Below are 23,401 nucleotides of genomic sequence, written 5' to 3'. Positions count from 1 at the left end.
TAAATATCTGTGACAGGATTTGAACTCTGAGCTTCCTCATTCTAATTTCAGTGCTCTGATTTACTCTTTCCCCAAATGATCTTAGGCATTTGGTCATTTCCTTTTCTGAAATGGCCTTCAGTAAGATTTAATTTGGGGGCATCTGGGTGGTGCATTGGATAGAGTGCTGGGCTTAGAGTCAGAAAGACCTGAGGTCAAAGCTGTGTGACCCTGGGCAAGTCACGTAACCCTGATTGCCTTGATTTTCTCATCCATCAAATGAGCTGAAGAAAGAAATGGCAAAATATTCCAGTATCTCTGCCAAGAAAACTCCAAATGAGGTCATAGAGAGGTGGAAGTGAGTGAACAACAAAAGACCTAATTTAAGAGTCTGAAAATAAGTGTAAATAAATATTACATAATTGTGTCTGAAAATTGGATTGCAGATGGGGTAAGAGCCTGGAAACATTTTTTTAATGATTAGAATGTTGAATATAGTATCAGGAAGTCCTAGGTTCAAATTCTTTTTAAGACAGTTATTAGCTGTGTGATCCCGGCTTAGTCATCTCATCCTCAGTATCCTTATCTGGAAAAATAGTGATAATAATAGCACACCATTATTTTGTTAGTGTTTTTCTTAACTTTTTTCTGTTACAAAGGAAGGTTCAAAATAGGGATAGACTCTCCAGAAATGATTGTGGTATGTAAAAAAAATAAACTTAAAAAGTTTCAAAACCCAGGGTAACTTTCTCATCCCAATTAAACATCTGTAAATGGATTTTGAGAGATATACAAGTATTGTTAATTGAAGATTGTCCTGAATCAGATACAAGTATCTGTCTATGCTCCCTTTCTCTTCCATTTTTTTTGAGTAAATGTTTGAATGGGCACAAATTCACTTCCACAAACAGACTTTAAAAGCCACCCCTGACCCCAGGAACCCCTGGAAACATGGAGTTGTCATGTCCTTTTGGTCCGCTTGAGTTCCCTGATTGGGTTGGATTTGTCTGACAGTACAGGTGCACTGGTCAACAGAGTCACATATATCATGTGCTCATGGATTGTTTCTCTCTTCTTTATCTCTTTGACTAGTACTTTAGGTCTTTTCAGGGTTTGACAGTTTGAGGAGCTAATCCCTCAACAGAAGCCCAAAAGAGACATTTGAAACAGCTGGCCCCAGCTTTTTGTGTTGTCAGGAAAAAACCTGCAAAACGGGCAGCGGCTGTGTGATGGGTGCTGCTGAGCGCTACCTGCTGCTTGTCCCGGAGGCTTGCCGCCCTACTTCAGAGGGCAGCATCTTGTATTTAATGCATATTTAGCTGGCAAAATAATGCACCATGAAAATGTGTAAATGCATATTTGCCTGAGAGACTGGAGTAGCTGAGAAAATGAGGTGTGAAGAATATAATGGATGTTTTAGAAACTTTCACAAGAGGAGAGAAAAACCATGGGTGTGGGAGAAATTTAATGTCACAGCACCATAAGATTTCAGTGTAATTAGGAAACTGGAAGATGGGAATTGACCTACTTCAACTGCTTTTGAATTTCTAATGTGCTGTGAACACTGTCTCTTCCTTGAGTTGGGTTCTTACAGTGAAGTTTGTTGTTTTTTTGTGGTCTTCAACATGGTTATTTTTATATAGCATTTAATATTATTTGGTATTGTTTTCTAACTTTAATTTCCCTCTCAGTTTGTCCTTTCCTTTCATTCTTTCCTTCTTGGTGATGGAAAGAACCAAGGACAGTGATAATTGCCTGACCTCCCACATGCCTCTGAGTCAAAGGAATGTCTTAGTGGGAGATTCCTAAGAGACCAGGTCAACTGAAAACAACCTTTAAAAAAAAAACCCTCTGGTTGTAATCTAGAGATAACATGGGGGCTCTGGATCCCAAAGAAGCTGGTTGTCCTTTGCTGAGATGTATGACACTTGATTATTTGCCAGAGTTTTGCCGCTTAGTTAATTTTATTAATTTTTAAAATGTCTGTTTAAGTCTTTTGGTTTTATATCACCGTCTCCAGATATGTACCTTCACCCTCCCTTAGCCAGTGAAACCATTCATTGTTGTAACACATTGTTATGCACCTCTGTCTCCTGGCTTCTTTCAAGACTCAGCTCAAATTCCATCTTCTATAAGGGGCCTTTCCCAGTGTCCCCCTACCTCCACCCCTTATGTCCCATTTGTAGTGCCTTTCTTTTGAGATACCTTCCATTTACTTTGTATTTTTTTTTTGAGGCATTCAAGGTTAAGTGACTTGCCCCTCGTCACATAATTAGTACATGTCTGAGGTCGGATTTCAACTCAGGTCCGCTTGACCCCAGGACCTATGTGCTCTATCTATCACCTAGCTGCCCTTCCCATTTACTTTCATATTTCTTGTATGCTTATTAGGGTTTGCTTGTTGTCTCCACCCTCTCTTCCTGAGCATGTGGGTTTTTTGAAGGCAGGGACCATATTCTTGCCTTTATTTGTATCCCCAGTGTTTAGCAAAGTACCTGGCATAAAGTAAGTGCTTAACAAATGCTTATTGATGGACCAACCTTGGGTGGGGGGAGGCAATTTGGTAAAACTAACCAACATGTAAATCAAATCTGATAGTATATGTGATGTCCCACGCCTGTCTCTGCAGAACAGAAAGGAAAGTGTATTTTCTCATCTTTTCTTTGGGGACAATTTTTTTTATCATTATCAGTCACTTTAGTTTTGCTATTGTTCTTTCCATGCACATTGTTATAGTCTTGTTATCTTATTTTCCTTGGTTCTGCTTACTTTGCTTTGTATTAGTTCATCTAAGTCTTCTCATGTTTCTCTGAATTTTTCGTTATTCCTCATAGAGCAGTATTATTCCAACGTATTAATGTGAAACATTTTGTTTAACCATTCCCCTAAGACTTAAAAAATCTTAGGGATTATCATTGGCAAGGGAAGTTCCTCAGGGGAAAACTGCCTGTTGTGGTAAAATCCAGGTGTAGTGGGGAGGAGGTGGTAAGAGTCAGGTATTGAGAATCATTTAAGGTTTTGAGTAGGTATTGACATGATGCAAACATTTTGCTTAAAGATTAATCTGGTAGCAATGTGCAGGGTGGATTGAAGGGAGAAGGGAGTGGAATAAGGACCTTGGGCTAAAGAGACTACAGCAGTCCTTCATGCCTGAGGTGATAAAGACCTGAACTAGATTGCAGATCTAGGAAGGACATCATGAACTAATTGCTACTTTTAATAATGTAATAATAGGTTCAGTAAACAAAAGGTTCATTAAATGGTAAGGTACTTGAGGGCAGGGACTGTCTTTTTGCCTTTTTGTATTCCTGGCGCTTAGCATAGTGCCTGGCACATAGTAGGCATTTAATAAATGTCTACTAATTGACAGTAAACCCATTTTACCAATCCACATAAAGCTAACGAGAACACAATTATATTGGAAAGGCTTAACTACTGAAAGAGATCAGTGATTTATTCTGTCAGTGTCACTACACACGCACACGCACACGCACACACACACGCACTCGCACACACATCCTAGTAGATGGTCTTCATGAGTTGGTATAGTCCCACAGTATGTCATTTGGTGTCTAACCTTCTAGTGATAAACCCCTCTGAGCAAATTAAGCTCAAGTGATCCTGAACTGGCAAGTCCCAGATCTTTTTAGCATGCCAAGGTCACACCGTGCTGGCATGGCCTTTGAGAATACAGGATCTAGATGAGGGAGGCACTAGAGTGAGACTTTAGTAAGCCAGTGTAAGGCAACTAGGTAGCACAAGGGATAGAGCACTGGGCTTGGAATCAGGAAGACTAACCTTCATGAGTTCAAATCTGGCCTCAGACATTTGCTGGATAGTTCCTATCCATGTTCTTGTTCTCTCTCTCTCTCTCTCTCTCTCTCTGTCCCTCCTTCTCAAAAGGAGAGGATCTAGTAACTTCTTTACTTGCCTCTGAGAGAAATATCTAGCAAATGCCTCGGTAATTGGCCACATTATAATGCTTCTTTGCCGTACTTTTGATCTGTTTCCCAGTGCCTCATCTATTTTCTCCCACAGTCCAGGTGGTCTGTGGTATACTCCAGTGATAGATCAAATTGCTTCTGCTTCTCCCTCCATTAATCTTCAACCAAATCTCCTTCATCATGCCTTCTCTTTATAGTACATATGTTTCTTCATATGAATATACTTTCTTAACTAGACAACGCTATGCCCTCCCCCTTTTTATTTATTCACATATCCAAAGCAGTCTTCTAGTCCAAAATGTCATCCTGTCAAGTCTCAATGATACCTGTGAGGTCAAATTTGCCTCTTGCATTAGGACCTCAGGTTCCTCTTGCTTTTTGCCTATACTTGGTCCATCTGTTTGTGGCTTTTTGTAACCATGGGTTCCTTTCTTGGCTTGTGTCTCCCATGAACTTGTGTATATCCAAACTGCCATCCTTCCTTCTCCATGTAGTATCTAACATGGTGAATGCACATAGATAGTTTTCTTCCTTCCCTATTCTTTTCACTTAAAAATTATATTGTGGCCTTTCCTCACAGCAATCCTAGGAAGACAGAATATTCAGGTATTTCTCCAGGAATCTAAGACCATATCTACAAGAGGAACAAGGTTTAACTTGTAAGTAGGGAAGGTTGTAAATAATACAAAGAAGAATTTTGGTTGTGGATCAAGGATGAGAAACTCTAAGTTCAGATTATAATAAGGAAACATTATTATTAGACATAAAACAGACTCTCTCAATGGCATGGGCAATGAGACCATGGTTTGGATTACCCTAGGTGGCCATTTAGGAGAAATAATAAGCTATTTTCATTCATACATTTGCTGGAGGCAGAGGTAAACTAGCTGAGCTCTGTGATTCCATTACAAATCTGAGGGCTTGTTTTTATACACTATGGACATATTTTAAATGTTTGAGGCCAAGTGTACACTTTAAAATGGCAAGTGCTCTTTTTGAATCGTGAACTGAATATATAGAACGTTGTTTGCCCAAATTGTGCCGTCATGCTCTGTTGGCATGAAGAAGTCTACAACTTCACAAATTTGATGGATTTTAGTCTCATACTGTATGAATCCATAAAACAAATTCAACTATTTCTGACTTAAGAATTCATACTACATAGACGCTAATTCCTTCCTAATTACATATGTAATCCAGTGAAATTACATTACCCATTTGTTATCGTTCAAAAAGAACTCATCATTGTTATCTTTATCACTGTAAGAAATATCACTGTCATAGCAAATTCCTCCTCTGGAATTTTTTTGTTTATTTATATATAATGATAATATCTTTGTAGTGCCACTAAGCCTACTTCCTCAGGTTCACCATAATGTAGTTTTCAGAAGCTACATCATCGATCTCTGAAAAAAAGGGGGGGAAATAATGGGGAAAATTAACAAAAGAAAAATTGAACACATGGTATTATTACTGAGATAATCAAATATCTTCCCGACAGTTGTTTGGGGGAATTATTTCCTTTGGTCCTGATGATGGACTGAGAATGTGGGATGTCTCTGCCTCTCTCTGACCATGCCTCTCTCTGTCTCTTTCTCTCTTTTCTCTGCTCTCCCTCCCCCTCTCCCTGTGAATTTCACTTCCTATCTGCCTCAGTCCTTTGAGTCTCCTCATTTTCTCTCTTGCTCCCCCAGGTGGTGCATATGAAGTAAAGCAACACCAATTTTTTCGTTCCCTGGACTGGAATAGTTTGCTGAGACAGAAGGCAGAATTCATCCCGCAGCTAGAATCGGAAGATGACACAAGTTACTTTGATAGTATGTATTATCTTAATATATAAGTGAATGCAACATGACTAACATGGAAATATGTTTTGCATGACTGCACATGTATAATCTATATCAAATTGCTTGCCTTCTCAATAAGAGGGAGGGAGAGAATTTGGAACTCAAAAAATTTTTAATGTATATTAAAATTGTTTTACTTGTATTTGGGGAAATATTAACTATATTTTTTAGAAGTAACAAATTATGGTAGTGAATGGTGTGTGTGTAAAAAGGAATCATCCGGGAGTTTGATATTACAGTGGGAGCCTTCTGAAAAAGCAGTATGTTCTAGTGGGAAGAGCTCTAGAACTGGAATCATAGATCTCGGGTTCAAATCAAAGCTTGCCTGTTTTCTACATGCATAAGTTTAGACAAGGCTCTTTGGGCCTCAGTTTCCACATCTATAAAATAAGGCATTTGGCCAAGGTGATCACTAAAGTGTTCCCACTTCTAAATCCCTACGAAAAAAGCCTATAATAGGTTACAGTAACTGTCTCATGTGAAATGGGGGTTCTATTTGACCTTGACCATCCTCCATTTCTCTGTAGCTCGTTCAGAGAAGTATCACCACATGGAAACAGAAGAAGAAGATGACACCAATGATGAAGATTTTAATTTGGAAATACGGCAGTTTTCTTCATGTTCCCACAGGTTTTCAAAAGTAAGTCAGAACTGCCCCTGGATTTCTAGAAGCATATGCTTATGAAGATTTTGCAAAGACCCTTTATCCTACTTGCTTGCTTCTAGATAGAGTGATGCCTAAATTACGTGAAGTGAGAGAGGACCTGTCCATCCTGTCAGTAACATATGCATATACATCTGTCTACACACACACATATGCAAGCCCACACATTTATTTATATATAGAGTTATTATAGTTATGATATATAGTTATATATACATATATATATATATGTGGGTGTGTATATGTGTGTGGGTGTGTATATGTGTGTGTGTATGTGTGTATTGAGCTGTTCTTCCTGAGGGGAAAGTATACACATAAATGAATATACATATATAGGTATATATGTATATGTATACATACATACACATAGATAGTTACATAGATAGATATTCTCCTCCCCTCCCCATTCCCTGGAAGAGTAGCTCAGCCTTTCTATATAACCTGACCAAAGTCTCACAGCACAGGGAGAAAATTTTTCTGTGTTGCCCATCATTGTCTTTCCTACTGTAAATTAAGCTGCTTGTTGTAGGTGGAGCCTTGCATTTCTAGAGATGAGGATATCTGCACGCCCTGCCTCACTGAGTGATGATGAGGAAGGCACTTTATAAATCTGAGCTGCTCATAATTTATTTTCAGAGTCACTTACAGGCTGGGGACATTGAGAAAATGACCTGGTGTGCTTCTATTTGCTTTTGGCTTTAGCTCTATTACCCCTTACCCTCAATGTGGCAGAATCCAAAGGGTGTCCATAGTTGAATGCTAGGTATCATGGGGACTTACCAGAAGGGAAGGCCTTGAGCTTACATTCTAATTTTTTTTGTAATAATGATTGTCAAGAGTATAAACACAAGTAATAGAAACATGATAACATAATCATTAATTCATGGTCCACTGGGAAGAGCATTGTGAATCTGTAGCCAGAGGACCTAGGTTTGAATAACAGCCGTGCCTAAAAGTTATTCAGTCTACCCTCTTCATTTTAAGCATGACAGAACTAAAACTCTGAGAGTATATAACTTACCCCAAATTACCCTCTCTGGGTTTCAGTTTTGTCATCTATAAAATGGAGGAGGTAGATTATACCATCTCCATGCCCCTTCCAGAAATGTGGCACAGGACAAAGAATTCTGAATTTGTAATTAGAGGATCTGGGTTCTACTCCCTAAGAAAATGCATTAAACTGTGAGTTCCTTGAGCAGAATCTGGTTTATTTTGTGTTTTTGTTTTTGTTTTTTGGTTGGTTGGGATTTTTTGCCTTTCTTTGTATCCCTAGCACTTAGCATGGGATCTGGCACTAAGTTGGCACTTGTGAAATGTTTGTTGATTTGACTTCTTTTTATTATTATTATTATTATTGATTTGACTCTTGATTGATTAACTTCTCTAGGCCTCAATTTTCTCATCTGTAGAATAAGATCTCTGAAGTATCTTTCTACTCTGAATCTATGCCCCAGTGATTCTAATCAAATAAGGCCTTTTTTTTTTTTTTTGCAGAAAGCAATGTGGGGTGATTGGGAGCCTGGTGGAGTTGTTTTATGGAAGAAGTGAGTTTTACATAGCAAAGAGGCATTCCAGGAGAGAAGTGATAGTTTGTAAATGAGATCAGTAGGTTTGAAGAAGCAAATAGGAGCTGAAGTGTGTAATGGGACCTGAGGGCAGTTGAGTATATGGAATGAGAGGGGATGCTGCAATTCTAGTAGAGTCCAAAGGCCAACTGGAGAGTTGTTATTTGATTCAAGGAGAATTGAGGATCTGTTGTTGAATTCTGAAAAGGCTTGGAGGCAATCAAACTGACAGTGCCTGAGGAAAAGAATCATAGCTGTTGTGGAGGGAGAAGAAGAGAAACTGGAGAAAGGGAGGGGTATCTAGGACACATTTACCTTTTATCTGGAGGTGAAGTGATTTGGCTTGAAGTCAAAATCCAGGTTTAACCAGTAACTTCCCAGTTCTATAGATTAGGCTGCCAGCATTTCAAATGAATTGGTTTAGTTTCTGTGTAGCATTTAGTACCTTCAGAGTTTTTTTTTTCCTGCCTCTTACAAAATTAGTTAATATGCAGAGTATAATCCATTATACTAATGCTCCATTATACTCCATGCGCTCCTACATGTGAGTACCCCATCTACTGGTATATGTAGCACCATATAAATCTTATGCATGTCCCTTGCAATATGCCAAGCCCAGTACCTAGTGTTTTGCATATACATTAGGGCAGCCAGGTGGTTGCAGTAGGTGGAGTGCCAAGCCTGGAGTGAGGAGGATCTGGGTTCAAATCTGGTTTCAGACACTTAGTAGCTGTGTGACCCTGGGCAAGTCACTTAACCCTGTTGTCCTCAGTTTCTTCATATGTAAAATGAGCTAGAGAAGGAAATGACAAATCACTCCATTATCTTTGCCAAGAAAACCGTAAATGGGAGGGATTTAGTCAGACAGGACTAAAAAACTCAACAAACCACAGCAGCAAGGTACAGTGGAAAGAGTGCTGGATTTGGTGAAATTCTGCCTCCATCACTGCCTGTATGATCCTGGGCAAGTCACCTCACACTCCGGGCTTCAGTTTCCCTATCTATAAAATGAGAGTAGGACGGATGGTTCTTTCTGTCTCTACAACTGCAATCCTCTGATATAGTAAGAACTTAATATCTGTTGAATAAAGAAGAGGTCACTATCATGTTATAGAATAAAGAAATGGAGTCAGTCGTGGAGCCACATCTGGGAGTCAAGAGCTTAGACTGGGTCAGGAGATTGGCAGAACTGTCTCCCAGATGAAGTTTTTTTACCTGCAGCTTTCATCCCAGTAACTAGCACTGCTTCCCTCTTTTCCACCACTCTGCTGCTGCAGCCTTCTGCCTTAGTATACACAACCTCCATACCCACCCGTGACCCCCACCCCCACCCCCAGTCCCACCAGTAGTTTGTTACAGGGTGGCTGCAGGTTGCTCCGAGCTAACAGAGTGGATCCAAGTAGAACCCTGTGGGTTGATTCAGCTTTCTTAATCTCCTCTTTTGTGACATTTGCTCATCCTTATGGGAGGGTGACGGCTATCCAAAGGCAGTCTGAGATCTCTCATGATGACAAGCTTTATCTCTGCAGGGACTTCAGTGCCATAGTGCTCAAAGTTGACAGTCTGTATGTGTGATTTGTAAGCTAAACAAAAACTGCTGATTTTTTATGACCAAAATACGTGCCGTCTTTTTTTCCTAAATCTTTGAAGCAAGTAATTTATTCTTTTCTTCACAGTCAATTCCAATTCATTTTTCTGCTTCCCACCCCTGACTGGTGGCCATTAAATCTTTCTTTCTCTCTCTGATTTTTTTTGATTGACTTTATGGTTAAGAAGTAATCTAAGGATGTGCATTGATCCTCTGACCTAGAAACCCCAAAGCATCCATGGATTTTGTTTGCAGACACAAAGTTCATACGGGGAAATGATGAGAGAAGTTGATGAATTCGTAACAACAGCAAAAAAGGTTATTCTTTGACCCCACACCTCAGCTGAAAGTATCATAAAGCATTCAGACAGTGCTTTCTGAACATAGATTCCTTGAATTCAGACTTTAGTCATGGTGCCTCATGAAAAAAAAAGGCAAATCTTGACAGAGTATAACACCAACCATGTGTTAATAATTGCAAACTTTTCTCCTTCTTAGGTTTTTAGCAGCATAGACCGAATAACCCGGAATCCTGGAGAAGAGAAAGAAGACTCAGGAGATAAAACCAAGAATACAGCTCTACCATCTGTGGAGACATTGAGTTGGAGTTCAGAGTACTCTGAAATGTAGGTAGACGTGCCTGTTTAAAATATTACAAAATGACTAGCCACTAGACCCAGCTGGTCTAACTCAGTACCTCCTCCAGGTCATATTATCTTCTCCAGATGTAGTGGTTGTTTTTTACCTGATCTCTTCCAGAATCAATATTTTTAATGGGTCTTCCTTCTTTCCTCCTTTCTTCCTTCCTTTCTTTCTTTTTCTTTCTCTTCCTTCCTTTCTTTCTTTTTCTTTCTTTCTTCTTTCTTTCCTTCCTTCCTTTCTTTCTTTTTCTTTCTTTCTTCCTTCTTTCTCTTTCCTCCTTCCTTTTTCTTTCCCTTTCTTCCTTCTTCCCTCCCTTCCTCCCTCCCTCCCTCCCTTCCTTCTCTCCTTCCTCCCTTTCTCCTTCTTTCCCTCCCTCCCTCCTTCCTTCCTTTCTTTTTCTTCCTTCCTTTCTTTCTTTTTCTTCCTTCCTTCCCCTCTTTCTTTTTTCTTTTTCTTCCTTCCTTCCTTTTCTTTCTTTCTTTCTTTCTCTTCCTTCCTTTCTTTCTTTTTCTTTCTTCCTTTCTTCCTTCTTTCTTTCCTTCCTTCCTTCCTTTCTCTTTCTTTCTTCCTTCCTTCTTTCTCTTTCTTCCTTCCTTCTTTCTCTTTCTTCCTTCCTTTTTCTTTCCCTTTCTTCTTTCTTCCCTCTCTTCCTCCTTCCTTCCCTTCCTTCTTTCCTTCCTCCCTTCTTTCCTTCCTTCCTTTCTCCCTCTTTCACTCCCTCCCTCCTTCCTTTCTTTCTTTCTTTTTCTTCCTTCCTTCCCTCCTTCCCCTCTTTCTTTTTTCTTTTTCTTCCTTCCTTCTCCTTTCTTTTTTTTCTTTTCCTTCCTTCCTTTTCTTTCTTTTTTTTCTTTTCCTTCTTTCCTTTTCTTTCTTTCTTTCTTTCTCTGTCTCTTTGTCTCTCTCTTTTTTTTTTATTTGTAATTGAAGGCAACAGTTATCCACATCAAATTCCTCTGATACGGAAAGTAACAGACATAGACTCAGTTCGGGCCTACTTCCCAAGCTGGCCGTTTCGACAGAGGGAGAGCAAAGGGAGCCGGCTGCATGCCCCAGGGAATCTAGAGAGGAGCCTGAGAAGCCAGCCCCCCCTCCGTCTGAAGAGTCTGCCCAAGATGAACCTGAAGTCACCACGCCCGCGAGTACCATTAGCAGCTCCACGCTCTCCGGTAAGGAGTTTGGCTTTGAGATTTCTGCCAGTCCAACACCATCTGGTTGGTTAGGCAGTGGGTCCTTTCCCCTCAGGATCTCCAGGGCTGGCCTTGGACGAGGCATTACCTCGGTTACCAGGCTTCATTAAGGGCCCCCTAACAGCAGACGGTTCTGCGTCACTCTCACCCTACCTAATCATCTTCATCTCTGCTGCTGTCTTTGGCATGATACTGAAGCAGGGTTACCTTAATCTTGAGGCACGGCTGTAATTTTCATAGATGACATTAATTTTAATGAAAAATTAATATTAAATGTTAAATTAAAAAAACTATTGAAATCAACCCTGATGGAATGCATGATTGATTGTTCAGGTGGAATTTGATTGCAAATTTGCCCATAGACTCATAAGGTCCATTTAATTAAATTCAACTTGTGTTTATGGAACACCTGCTATGTGCACGGTTCTGTGCTAATGGCTAAAGATACAAATACAAAACAATCTTTGCCTGTAAGGAGTTTGTGTTCTGGGGGAAGGGGTCTTCAACATGTACAAAATGGATACACAATAATTTAGAAAGATAGAGTGCTGATAACTGGCAGGGGAAGGAGAGGGGTGGGTACAATCCAGAAAGGTCTGATGTTGGAGGGACCATTTAAGCTATACTTGGAAAGGATCTTAGAACAGGATAGCAATTTAAAGATCATTTGGTCCAACCTCCCACCTGTTGTTAAAATCCTTTCCACAATCACTTTGACAAATTGCCAATTCAGTCTTTGCTTGGATGCTTCTGATAACAGGAGACTCACTACCTAAAATGGTAACTCATTCATTAGAAAGTTTTTCTTTCCAGTTTAGAGTCCTGCAGGTGATGTTAGAACCCACAGTACCTCCTTGGTTCTGTTCATAAAATAAAGATCTTGACAGAGGCCTTATTACTTTCCATCAAATCATGGCCTCTTAGAATTGAAAAAGTCATCAGAGGTCATCTAGTGCAAACCACCCCCAGTCACCTGCAGTATGAAGGCCCTCTAAGGTATCCCAAAAATAGCCATCCAGGGTCAGGGAACTGCATTCTTGGATAGCTCTGGTTGTTACTGACACCACCCTGGGTTCTCAGTGGGATGCAAGATCTGGCACTACCAGCCTGGAGAGGCCTCAAGTGTGGGCCAGTGACTGACTGGAAATCTTTCATTTGAGAAGCAGCCTAGACAAAATTGAAAGAACTGTATCACCAAGTCAGAGGCAAGGTGGTGAAATGTTCAGTCGCGGAGATTCTTGAATGCCTCTCTTAAAGTTATAGAGGAGTTTTCCTTGCGTGTTTTCCTTCTGGGGTCAGTTGTAACAAGTGTAATCCCTCTTTTACAGATATTTGAAGACAGTTATCTCACACACACACACACACACACACACACACGCACCCCTCCCTTAATCATCTTCTCTGGAGGCAGAATATCCCTGTATCAGAATATCTTTACCCAATCTTCATGGCATGGTCTTGAGTCCCTTTAGCATCCTGATTGCCCTTCTAGATACATTCTGACTTCTTAGTGTACCTCCTAAAATATGATACAAAGAACTGGACCCAGGTGTGGCTATCTTTCTAAAATATTATAAACTCTCTTTTTACTTGCATGCAATATAAATGTCTTGAGTGAGCACCAGGACCAGATGGATTTACAAGTGCATTCTGTCAAACATTTAAAGATCAACTAATTCCAATATTAAATAAATTTTTTGGAATAATAGGTAAAGAAGGAATTCTACCAAACTCCTTTTATGAAACAAATGTGATACTGATTGATACCTAAACTAGAAAAAACAGAAAAAGAAAATTATAGACCAATTTCATTAATGAATATGGATGTAAAAATCCTAAATAAAATACGAGCTAAAAGATTACAATATATTACAAAGATTATACATTATGATCAAGTGGGATTTATACCAGTAATGCAGGGATGGTTTAACATAAAGAAAACTCTTTACATAATTGATTACATCAATAATAAAAGTTTTTTTAAAATCATATCAATAGATACAGAAAAAACTTTTGATGAAATTCAACACTCGTTTCTATTAAAAACACTTGAAAAGTATTAGTGTAAATGAATTTTTCCTTAAATTGGTAAAAAGCATTTATCTAAAACCATCAGCAAGCATTATTTGTAAAAGTAGAGGCATTCCCTGTAAGGTTAGATGTGAAACAAGGATGCCCATTGTCACCAATATCTTTCACTATCATAGTGGAAATCCTAGCAATAACAATAAGAGAAAAAAAGAAATTGAAGGAATCAGAATAGAGAATGAAGTGATTAAAACTATCTCTTTTTTCAGATGATAATATTCTTGGAAAATCCCAAAGACTCAACTAAAAAGTTAGTTGAAACAATTAATAATTTTAATTTTAAACACGTTTTAATGTTCTGTGTGGTCCCCAGTACAGTATGGATGCCTTTTAACAATAATGCAGTTCTATCTTATTTCACAAAAGAAAACCCAACATAAAAAACCCAAATGTAAAAAACAAATACAGGGCATATAGTGAGTGGAAATTCTTTCCATTTTAGAAATATTCTGCTTTCACTAAAACAGTTCACCCCAGGATTCCTTTAACCTACCCTTATTGCATTAGTATATAATTTATTTTTCTTGGCCTCAGTCTCCTCATCTGTAAAATTAGGTAATTGGTGTAGATAGCCTTTTAGGTCTTTTCTACCTCTAAAACTATATCCTTGAGTTTATAAAATGAGGCTGGTGACCTTGCACATCCCTTCCTCACTTAAATCCAATTCACCTGCAAAGTCATGACATTATCTTCCCGATGTCATGGTCCTCTTCAAGAATGAAGGACAAACAACAACAACCTTGAGCATAGTGAGGTTGAGTCTCAGTTTCCTCATCTATAAAAAAGAGAGACTTGGGATACATAGTCTCTAAAGTCCCTTGTAACATGAAATCCTACAATCTTAGAAGTACCTAATCACAGAAGGAAACCCTGGTAAAGCTGTCTCAGCAGACAGGCTAAACCAAGTTGAGAGTAACTGACAGTCCTCAAGCCCATCAGTGAGTTAGGGGGTGTCTACCCCAAGCATGTGTAGACTTCCCCCACAGGAATGGACAGATGAGAACAATTTGTTCCAATGGCCATGAAGGTGGCTGAAGCAGGTGCTGTGGAGCCCTTAGAGCTTGGTCAGACATCAAAGACTCCAAGGTCATCCACTGCATCCTAGGCTGTCACCAGTTGTCCTGACTTTTGTCCTGCCACTGGATTTTGATGACTCTGGAGGAAAGAGTGAGGCTGATGACTTTGTGCAACTCTGCCTCACTTAAATCCAGTTAATGCACAAGTCAAGACATCACCCTGTGATGTCATCAGTCCTCTTCAAAAACAAAGGGTGAACAACAGCAACAAAGCTATGTCCTATCGTCTGGTTTTAAAATAACTTGATTCATATATAACGTCCAGTGAATGCAGTTTCTCTAACACTTAACAAGTTCCTACTATGCACTAGACAAGTGGAAGACTGATGAGGCAAAGACAAAAATGAAACAGGCCCCAGCCTCAGGGAGCTTATGCTTTTATTGAACAAATCTATTGAGGAAACAAAAACATACCCGGATCGATTATTTTAATGAAGTAGTCTAATTCGCCAATTCTGTGTATTCACATTACAAGTGACTCTGAGAACTTGATAACCCCGCCTTCCAAGAACCTAAAATTATCCACTATGGCAGAATGGAAAGAAGCCTGACTTGGGAGTAGAGGACTTGAGTTCAAATGCTGACACTACTGTTTACTACATACATGACCTTGTACAAGGAACTTAACCCCTGTGACTTCAGCTAAGTCATCTGTAAAATTAGGGACTTGAAAGAGATGGCACGAAAGACCCCTTCTGCTTCTCGATCTATGATTCTAGAAGCCCATGACCCCGTCCTCTTCATATCTCTTCTTCCCTCTTCCTTGTTGGATATCTTTAAACACTGCTAGTTGAAATTTTCACCAACCAGGTGACAACTTAGAAATGGAAGTGGGGAGAAGCAGCAGCTAGGTGGCATAGTGGATAGAGCAGCAGGCATGGAGTCACTGAGTTTAAATCTAGCCTCAGACACTTACTAGCTCTGTGACCCTGGGCAAGTCAAAGAAAAGAAGGAAGGAAGGAAAGAAGGAAGAAAGAAAGGAAGAAAGGAAAGAGAAAGAAAAAGAGAGAGAAAGGAAGGAAGGAAGAAAGGTAAGGGGGAGGGGGAGGTACCCATGTAGCTCAAGAAGGTTTTTTAAATGGTTGTTAATTCTAATTTTCTGGCCTTATTACTAAGCCTTTCTTCTGAAATCACTCATAGGACTCTTTGCTATTTTCATATTGTGCCACTTTATTTTACACTATATATTTACATCTGTTTGTAATTGATTCTTAATGGGTGAGTTGCTTATTACCTCTTACCCTGTTAGCCCCACTGAGTAGTAGGAGTGGGGAAGGTAAGAAGAGAGTCTCAGGGTTTGATTAATCACTTCCATAATTTTGAAAATTTCTATCCCAAGTCCTGCCATGCATTTAGATTAATAAATTAAAACCACCTTCCTTCCCTTAGCCCCTTTCTTTCTCTCCCCCATACCCACACTAAATATAATCAAAGACCTGAAGGGCTGCCCAGAATGGAGATGAGCTCAGCTACTCATCGGCAAGGATAATTAGGGAATCAGAGGACCGTGACTGCCATAAAATTAAATTCCTTGATTTTTATATGGCTCTACCATCTCATGCATGTTTGCATACACACACACACACAAACACACACAGACACAAACACACACACACACAGAGTGTTGACATTCAGAGAACACTAAGGTGACATTACCTACTATTAGTAGCCAAGAAAGTTAACTTCCTATCCAATGCTATATAAATTAAGTGGGTAAAGTTGAGAGACAGGAAGAGGGGTGGGGAGAGAAGAGAGAGAAAAGGGAGGGAGACAGAGAAAGAAAGAGAGACGGAGAAGGAGAGCTAGAAGGGGGAGGGAGAGTCATAGAAAGAGAGGGAGAGAGAAGGAGACAAATACATACACACAAACTCTAATATGTCTAAATACTCAACTAGGTACAGCATATTTGCTTTTTTTTCCATTGGCCAATTGATTTTGAATCTGAATATATTCATGAAAAATCAAAATCAAAATACATCATCATAGAGATGCCAAGATCCATTAGCCAATTAAAAATATAAAAGAATCTATTAGATTTGATGTTTGAGGGATATTACTGATTTTTTTCTTACTGATTTTTATAATCTGATCTAATCTCAATTATAAGAAATCTTGTATTCGTTGTCTGTTGATTAAAGTGCAGTGTTACTACAAAAAATTATTAAGTAATATATGATGAGAAATGGGGTTTGTAAAGCAGTTGTTTGTTGTTCAGTCATTTCAGTCCTGTCTGACTCTTTGTGACCCCATTTGGGATTTTGTTGGCAAAAATACTGGAGTGGTTTGCTATTTCCTTCTCAGCTTATTTTACACATGAGGAAACTGAGGCAAACAGAGTTAAGCGACTTGCCCAGGGTCACACATTTAGTAAGTATCTGAGGTTATATTTGAACTCAGGGAGATGAGTCTGCATGACTCAAGGCCCGACACTATATCTTCTGTGCCACCTCACTGCCCCAAAGAAGTTGTTTACCCTACCGCTATTTATAGTCTTTTTGAATTTATGCATACATATTATATATACACATATGTATGTTTACATATATGTATTATGACAGTGCTTGGATGTATGCTTTTATTTCTAAATGTAACTCCCACGTGAAGGAATCCCTTTTACATGTTGGTGCTATCTCTTTCATAGTCTTTGATTGTCGCCTAGAGCACTGAAAAGTTAAGCAACGTAACCTGAATCCCAGAGCCAACCTGTCAGAGTCAGGACTTGAACCTAGATCTTTCTGGCCTCGAGGAGGATTGACTCTGATGCTCTGTGTGTGTATGTTTGTACATTAATTATGCTATAGGCGTTGGAGTCAGGAAGCTCTGGATTCAGGTTAGGCCTCTGATACATACTGGCTATGAGACCCTGAGCAAGTCAATTAACCTCTTTCCTTCTCTGGTTCCTTAATAGAATTTAATTTGAAAAAAGTGAATAAAATAATTCTGCAGTGAAAAAACCCAACAAAATAAAATGGAGGCAATAGCATCTACCTCTCAAATGTGCTATAAAGATCAAGAGAGATATCTAAAGTGCTTTGAAAGCTTTAAAAATGCCACAGCAAGATTAGCTACTACTGTATGCATTTTATATCTAAATAGATAAAGATTGAACCAAGGTACAAAGTGCAGTACAGTTTGATTTAGTTATTTGCAAACCATAAAAAGGGTTATGTACCATAAAGTTATATTGTTTCATTGGCCCTTTAATTAAATTGGATCAAATGGAAATGCATGAAACTTAAAACACCACATTCATTGTGGGGAAGATTATAGCTCCAGCCTCCCACACAGTTTCCTTAGATCAGACCAAAATAAGTGGGTAAGCAAGACTTCACCATGAAAAAAGACCCATTGATTAACTATGCAGATAAACATAAAGCTTAGAAAACAAAAAAAAAGTGGGGTCAGGGCTGTTGTGTTGTTATTGTCTGTTTTGTTTTTTAAGGGGGGGAGGTAGTTTTTTGTTTTGTTTTGTTTTGTTTGTGAGGCAGTTGGGGTTAAGTGACTTGCCAAGGCACACAGTTAGTGTCAAGTATCTGAGATCGGATTTGAACTTAGGGCCTCCTAACTCCCAGGATGGTTTTGGTTTTGGTTTTTGTTTTATGACACCAACATATCAGGGTAATATAGTACAGTGGAAAGAGAGCACTGGTTATAGGATCAGAGGTCTTGGGTTCAAATTCCTACTCTGATAGTTACTATCCACGTGGCCTTAGACAAATCGTTTAACCTCTCTGGTTCTCAGTTTCCTCCTCCGTAAAGTAAGGGGTTGGACTGGATGGACCGTGAGACGTCTTCTAACTCTAGAGCTGAGATCATATATAAATGGAGGAGATCCCACTATATGGCCCCGAGGTCATTTGCAGCTCTGGATATAATATCCTCTAAGTAATTCTTAGTCACATTTTCTTTTCAACTACTAAGCAATTTAAAAAGTACACGCCCCTCACTTTTAGTCTGCCTGGACGCTTTCAATGAGATTTAAGTACTTGCAGGGGCTGGGTATCCTGAAGGTGATAACGACAAAGGAGCTTTGTATGGTGGCCGATGGAAGTTCAAATAAGATCTCCTCTTGTGGAGGAGAGGAAGTGGTGTCGATGATTAGGATAAGACCAGTCGGGCGTGATAATTTGTGAGTGGAAAAGTGAAGGGGTGTTGTCACATGCCCTTCGGGAGGTTAGGGAGACTGGTCACTCCCACTAGACAACGTGCCTTTCTCTGATTGAGTATGTATTAAGTAACCTTGTCTTCCATAGCCTTCCATCCGTTCTGCCCCCTCCAGCATGGCATTATCATATCACACGCAGAAAGGAGGCCCCTGGTGGCAGAAGGCGAGTGACAAAAAATCACCTTTTCCTTAAGCATCTGCTACCACAAGGGTTGAGCAAATGAAGCCTGAGATCCTCAGTTCAAAAAATGGGACGATATGTAATGATTAAGTAAAATTTAAAATAGGTAGTGATGTTATCTTCCCATATCCTAAGGAACTTCAAAAGGAAATCAGAACTTGTCGTAATAGCTTTATTCACCTTGGTAGGTGAATGTAGTCCTGAAGGTGACTAAACGTGTTGAGTATTTCTTTTTGTTAGCATTAATAAATTATAGAAATTATAATTAATAAATTATATAATTTATTTATATATAATAAATATAATAATAAATTGTAGAAAAATGACCTTTTTCTATTTTTAGAGGGAATTTAGGGTGAGGGAAACATACATATATATGTATAATATACCTGTATAAATACATATGTCTATATGTGATATGTGTGTATGTGTACACACACATAAAGTCATACAGGCATGCTCAAATTCATATGTCATTTAACATAAAGGAGCTATTTATACCCCTTATTCTAAGGGTCTTTCTCATAGCTTTCTATAATTTAATATAAGGGAAAAAAAACTGCAATTACACTGATATCCTCGTCTTCTTTTGTGTGTGTGTATATGTGTATGCATATGTGTGTGTATATATGGGTAGGCTTTTGTATGTGTGTGTACATACATGTATGTGAAAAGTAAAAATGGAAGTCCTTGAAAGACTTACCCAGATTATAAGTTATGAGGGGGAGAAGGGGAACAGGGAATTGGTATCCATTAGTGGAAAAAAGAGGAGACTGGAATGGTTTTCATGAAGAATTTTATATTTTATCTTACAGATAATGGGGAGTCCCTGAAGGTTTTTGAACATAGAAGTGGCCTAGTATGAAATAGAAAGGTTATTTTGGCAGCATTAAATCTAACTGGGGGTGGTAGGGCAGGTTAACGGCAAGGCCAGGTAGGTGGAGGCTATTACATTAGTACAGGTGAGAGGGAGGGAGAGCTTCCTTTTTGGCAACTTTGTGAGTGGAGAAATGATGGAACTCAAATCCCCAGTATTTGGCAGAAGCTAGTTATGAAGGGTGGGGGAAAAGGAAGAGTCCAAGATTACCGTGTATCAGAAGAATATATCAACAGAAATTGAGAATCAGGAAGGAGAAGCAGCTTTCCTCGAGGAGAGATGGGAGGGGAGAATGATGGATTCTGTTTTGGATCTGTGGATTTTGAGGTACCCCCAGGGCATCTGAATATTTGGTTCTTAGCAGTGTTTATTATGAAACAGAAAAGATTTTCCTTACAGATGACATAGAATGGATTTGAAAATGAAAAAGGTAAATTATTCGTTGGGGCTTATTTTCCGTGATAAGAGTCACTGTGGTGCCAAGATCCTGAGTGCGACTTTACACAAGTCATTCCAACTTTTAGTGCGCTAGAATACAAATTGCAGGCAAGATGCCAACCTACATTGGCAGAGGGGGTTCCCTCACCTGGGGATTCCAAATACTAATGAAATCACAGGTCAAGCCCCTTTCTACTCTAGTGCAGTTATAGTTGCCAGAGTTGGGGGCAGATTCATCCACGGATAAGGCAGAATTAATCCTCTTTTTCCTTCTCCTCCTTCACCTTGCTGAGATCAGTCATGTGTTTTAATGTTTTCCTGGCATTGTATAAACTCATTAGCAAGGTGAGATGTTTTCCAGCCATTGCTATCCCCTCCCTCCCCCTGCCCCCTCCCTCTCTCTCTTTCTCTGTCTCTCCCCCACCTCCACAATCCATGGTTTTCCTGAATGTGTTTATCCCTTCTTCTTTGTACAGTTGGAAGTTTTTCAGAGCATTTGGATCAGATAAATGGAAGGAGCGAGTGTGTGGACAGTACAGATAATTCCTCAAAGCCATCCAGTGAACCCGCTTCTCAAATGGCTCGTCAGCGATTAGAAAGCACAGAGAAAAAGAAAATCTCTGGGAAAGTCACAAAGTCCCTTTCTGCCAGTGCTCTGTCCCTCATGATCCCAGGAGGTAGAGATAAATCTATTAGCATGAAATCTTGTGGTTTGTGCATGTTCCCTTCTTACCCCATTTGGAACTCTGATCAAAATGTGAGATTTCTCTTGGCATGAATGGAGTCAGAACTTCTGTCTCCTGACCCCTGTCATTTCCACAGAGCACCTAGTGGCTTATTTCCTTCTGTTTGTGTGTCTCTTCGTTTCTTCATCTGCTGGAAGAAAAAAAAAGAATCAAGATCCTTCCTTTTAATGAAGCTCTTAAATTCCTGTCATTTTTTAGGCCAATACGTTATGAAAGTAACCCTATCTTTCCCCCCTGTGAACCCTTGCAGTTCACATATGGAGATTTGCATAGACCCATTTTTTACATGTCACAAAACAGCTGGAAGTATCCTTGTCTGGGAGCTAAGGATGATTTTCCTAATTTTAACAATGGAGGAAACAGTCGTGGGGAGACACAGTGATACTGTGAATCAGACAATGCTGGAATTAAACTTTCCTTTCTTAGTCTATTGATCTGTGATGCCTCACCCTACTTGTCGTCAGTCTATTTGCGTGCTTGTACAATCTGGAGAAGCTGTATTCTGTTGGGGAGCTGTTTTTCAGGAGCCTAATTTTGTCATCAGTGAATAAGCCCCAAAGTCCATTATGTCTCTCCATCTCCAGAGGTGGAATGGACGATGGGGTAACATTCCTGACTTAAAAGGCAGAAGAACAGATGAAAGATGCCAAATGGGAATGGAATAACGTGGCAGACGGCTTGTATTGGAAAAAATACAGGCTCTGTAGGATGCAAATGTTTCCATTTTCTATATTCACACCAGTGTAGAGGAAAACTTGGTGTGTGCTTTTTTTGATCCCCTTATTTGCAGCTCATTGGCATGCTCATTTGTAAGTTCAGTTTGCTCTTATAAATATCCACTCAGAACTGCAAAATATATTCCTGTGTGTTTATATAAACCACAGCAAGATGGTATTTCCCAGTGGTGGTGCTTGATGGGAAAGGTAGGTTTGATGTGACCACACTATTCTAGAGGGGTAGAGTTTGGTTTCCAGGTGATGAGTGGCACCCTAGGCTATAAAGGATTGAGAAAGAGGATAAGCAGAGGTCTAGATTTTCCTTTATTTTAAAAAATAATAATAACAATGCCAACTGGCCTTTATATGGCACTTGAAAGTTTGCAGAAGGCTTTGTATGTATTACCTGATTTGAGGTAATCCAAATATTAGCATCTACATTTGGCAGATGAAGAAACTTGGACCAAGAGAAGACAGGTGACTTGTCCATAGTTGCACAGCTAGTAAGTGGGTCAGAAATGGAATTTTAACCCAGATCTTCTCTACTACAAGTCTAGCACATTATCTGCTGATGCCACATTGCTTCTTTTTTTTTTTCTCTTTTTGGGCAAGGCAATTGGGGTTGAGTGACTTGCCCAGGGTCACACAGCTAGTAAGTGTCAAGTGTTTGAGGCTAGATTTGAACTCAGGTCCTCCTGAGTCCAGGACTGGTAACATTGCTTCTTAATGATGAAAAAGAAGTTTGTGAGTGTGTATGTAGGTGTATATATAAGTATATATATATATATAATATATATATATGTACACACACACACACATATATATAATACTCTTTTTTTTAAATTCATTTTTAAAATTTTGAGTTCCAAAATGAAGGTAAAGAATATGATATGCATTATATATGTGAAGTCAGGAAAAACATAAAATATACATATGCACTCTCTCTCTCTCTCTCTCTGTCTCTCTCTCTCTCTCTCTCTCTCACCAGACACTTGAGGAGTATCTTACCTACCTGTCTCCGCCCTCCCTCAGCCCCTGTCATACCTTTAAATTGCATACGAAACAAAATTAAATAATCTATGTAAAGTATTTTGCAAACCTTAAAGCCCTATTTCAATGCATCTCTTCCTGAATGTTTCCAAAACCATGAACACTGAAATACTGCACTGGTTAGACCAGAGAAGTTAATGAAACAGTTAATGAAACAGAGCTAAGAAATAACATAGAGCCATAGGGCAAAGGGGCAGGTATTTCATTGACCTGGAAGCCAAGGAGAACTGGATTATAGTTCTGCCTCTGACAAATACTGGCTGTATGACCCCGAGAAGCCACTGGACTTTAGTGCTCTAGGCAACTCTCCAAGACTGCAAATTGCAGGGAGGTTTACAGTCTGCCTTAGTAGAAGCAGTTTGCTCACCTGGGAGTTCTCTGTCCCACTGAAATCATAGATATAGGCACTGGCCCTATCCTTAATGGAAGAGAAGTCTTTTTTGAAAGAGGGAGGGAGGGAGTGAAGGAGGGGGGGAGAGACAGAGAGAGACAGAGACAGAGAGAATTAACGAAGCACTTCTTGGAATTTCTTTCAGCTGGGTGGAATCAGATTATTGGTGTCAAGAGTAACACCTTGAAAACCAGTCATTTTATTGCCATGGCAATGAGTTCCTCCTTTAATAGGCACCAGTATTTCTGAGCTTCCTG

General features: G+C 39.4%; 1 protein-coding gene across 5 annotated transcripts in view; it reads left to right on the top strand.

Annotated features, from left to right (window-relative positions):
- Window positions 1-23,401, top strand: part of MAST4 (microtubule associated serine/threonine kinase family member 4) — a 783,557-nt gene that overhangs the window by 743,839 nt on the left and 16,317 nt on the right. For 3 of the 5 annotated variants that reach the window (XM_027863400.1, XM_027863399.1, XM_027863402.1), the window contains 5 exons: window positions 5,618-5,740; window positions 6,298-6,410; window positions 10,086-10,213; window positions 11,157-11,395; window positions 20,718-20,918. In XM_027863400.1, coding sequence (XP_027719201.1) covers window positions 5,618-5,740; window positions 6,298-6,410; window positions 10,086-10,213; window positions 11,157-11,395; window positions 20,718-20,918 — 804 coding nt within the window. The remainder of the gene's footprint in view (window positions 1-5,617; window positions 5,741-6,297; window positions 6,411-10,085; window positions 10,214-11,156; window positions 11,396-20,717; window positions 20,919-23,401) is intronic. The other 2 variants (XM_027863401.1, XM_027863403.1) reach the window with 1 other exon arrangement.

The sequence above is a fragment of the Vombatus ursinus genome, unplaced genomic scaffold (genome assembly GCF_900497805.2).
Source record: "Vombatus ursinus unplaced genomic scaffold, bare-nosed wombat genome assembly UNPS02014772.1, whole genome shotgun sequence".
NCBI classification, from domain to species: domain Eukaryota; kingdom Metazoa; phylum Chordata; class Mammalia; order Diprotodontia; family Vombatidae; genus Vombatus; species Vombatus ursinus.
This window is presented reverse-complemented; position numbering and strand designations above follow the sequence as displayed.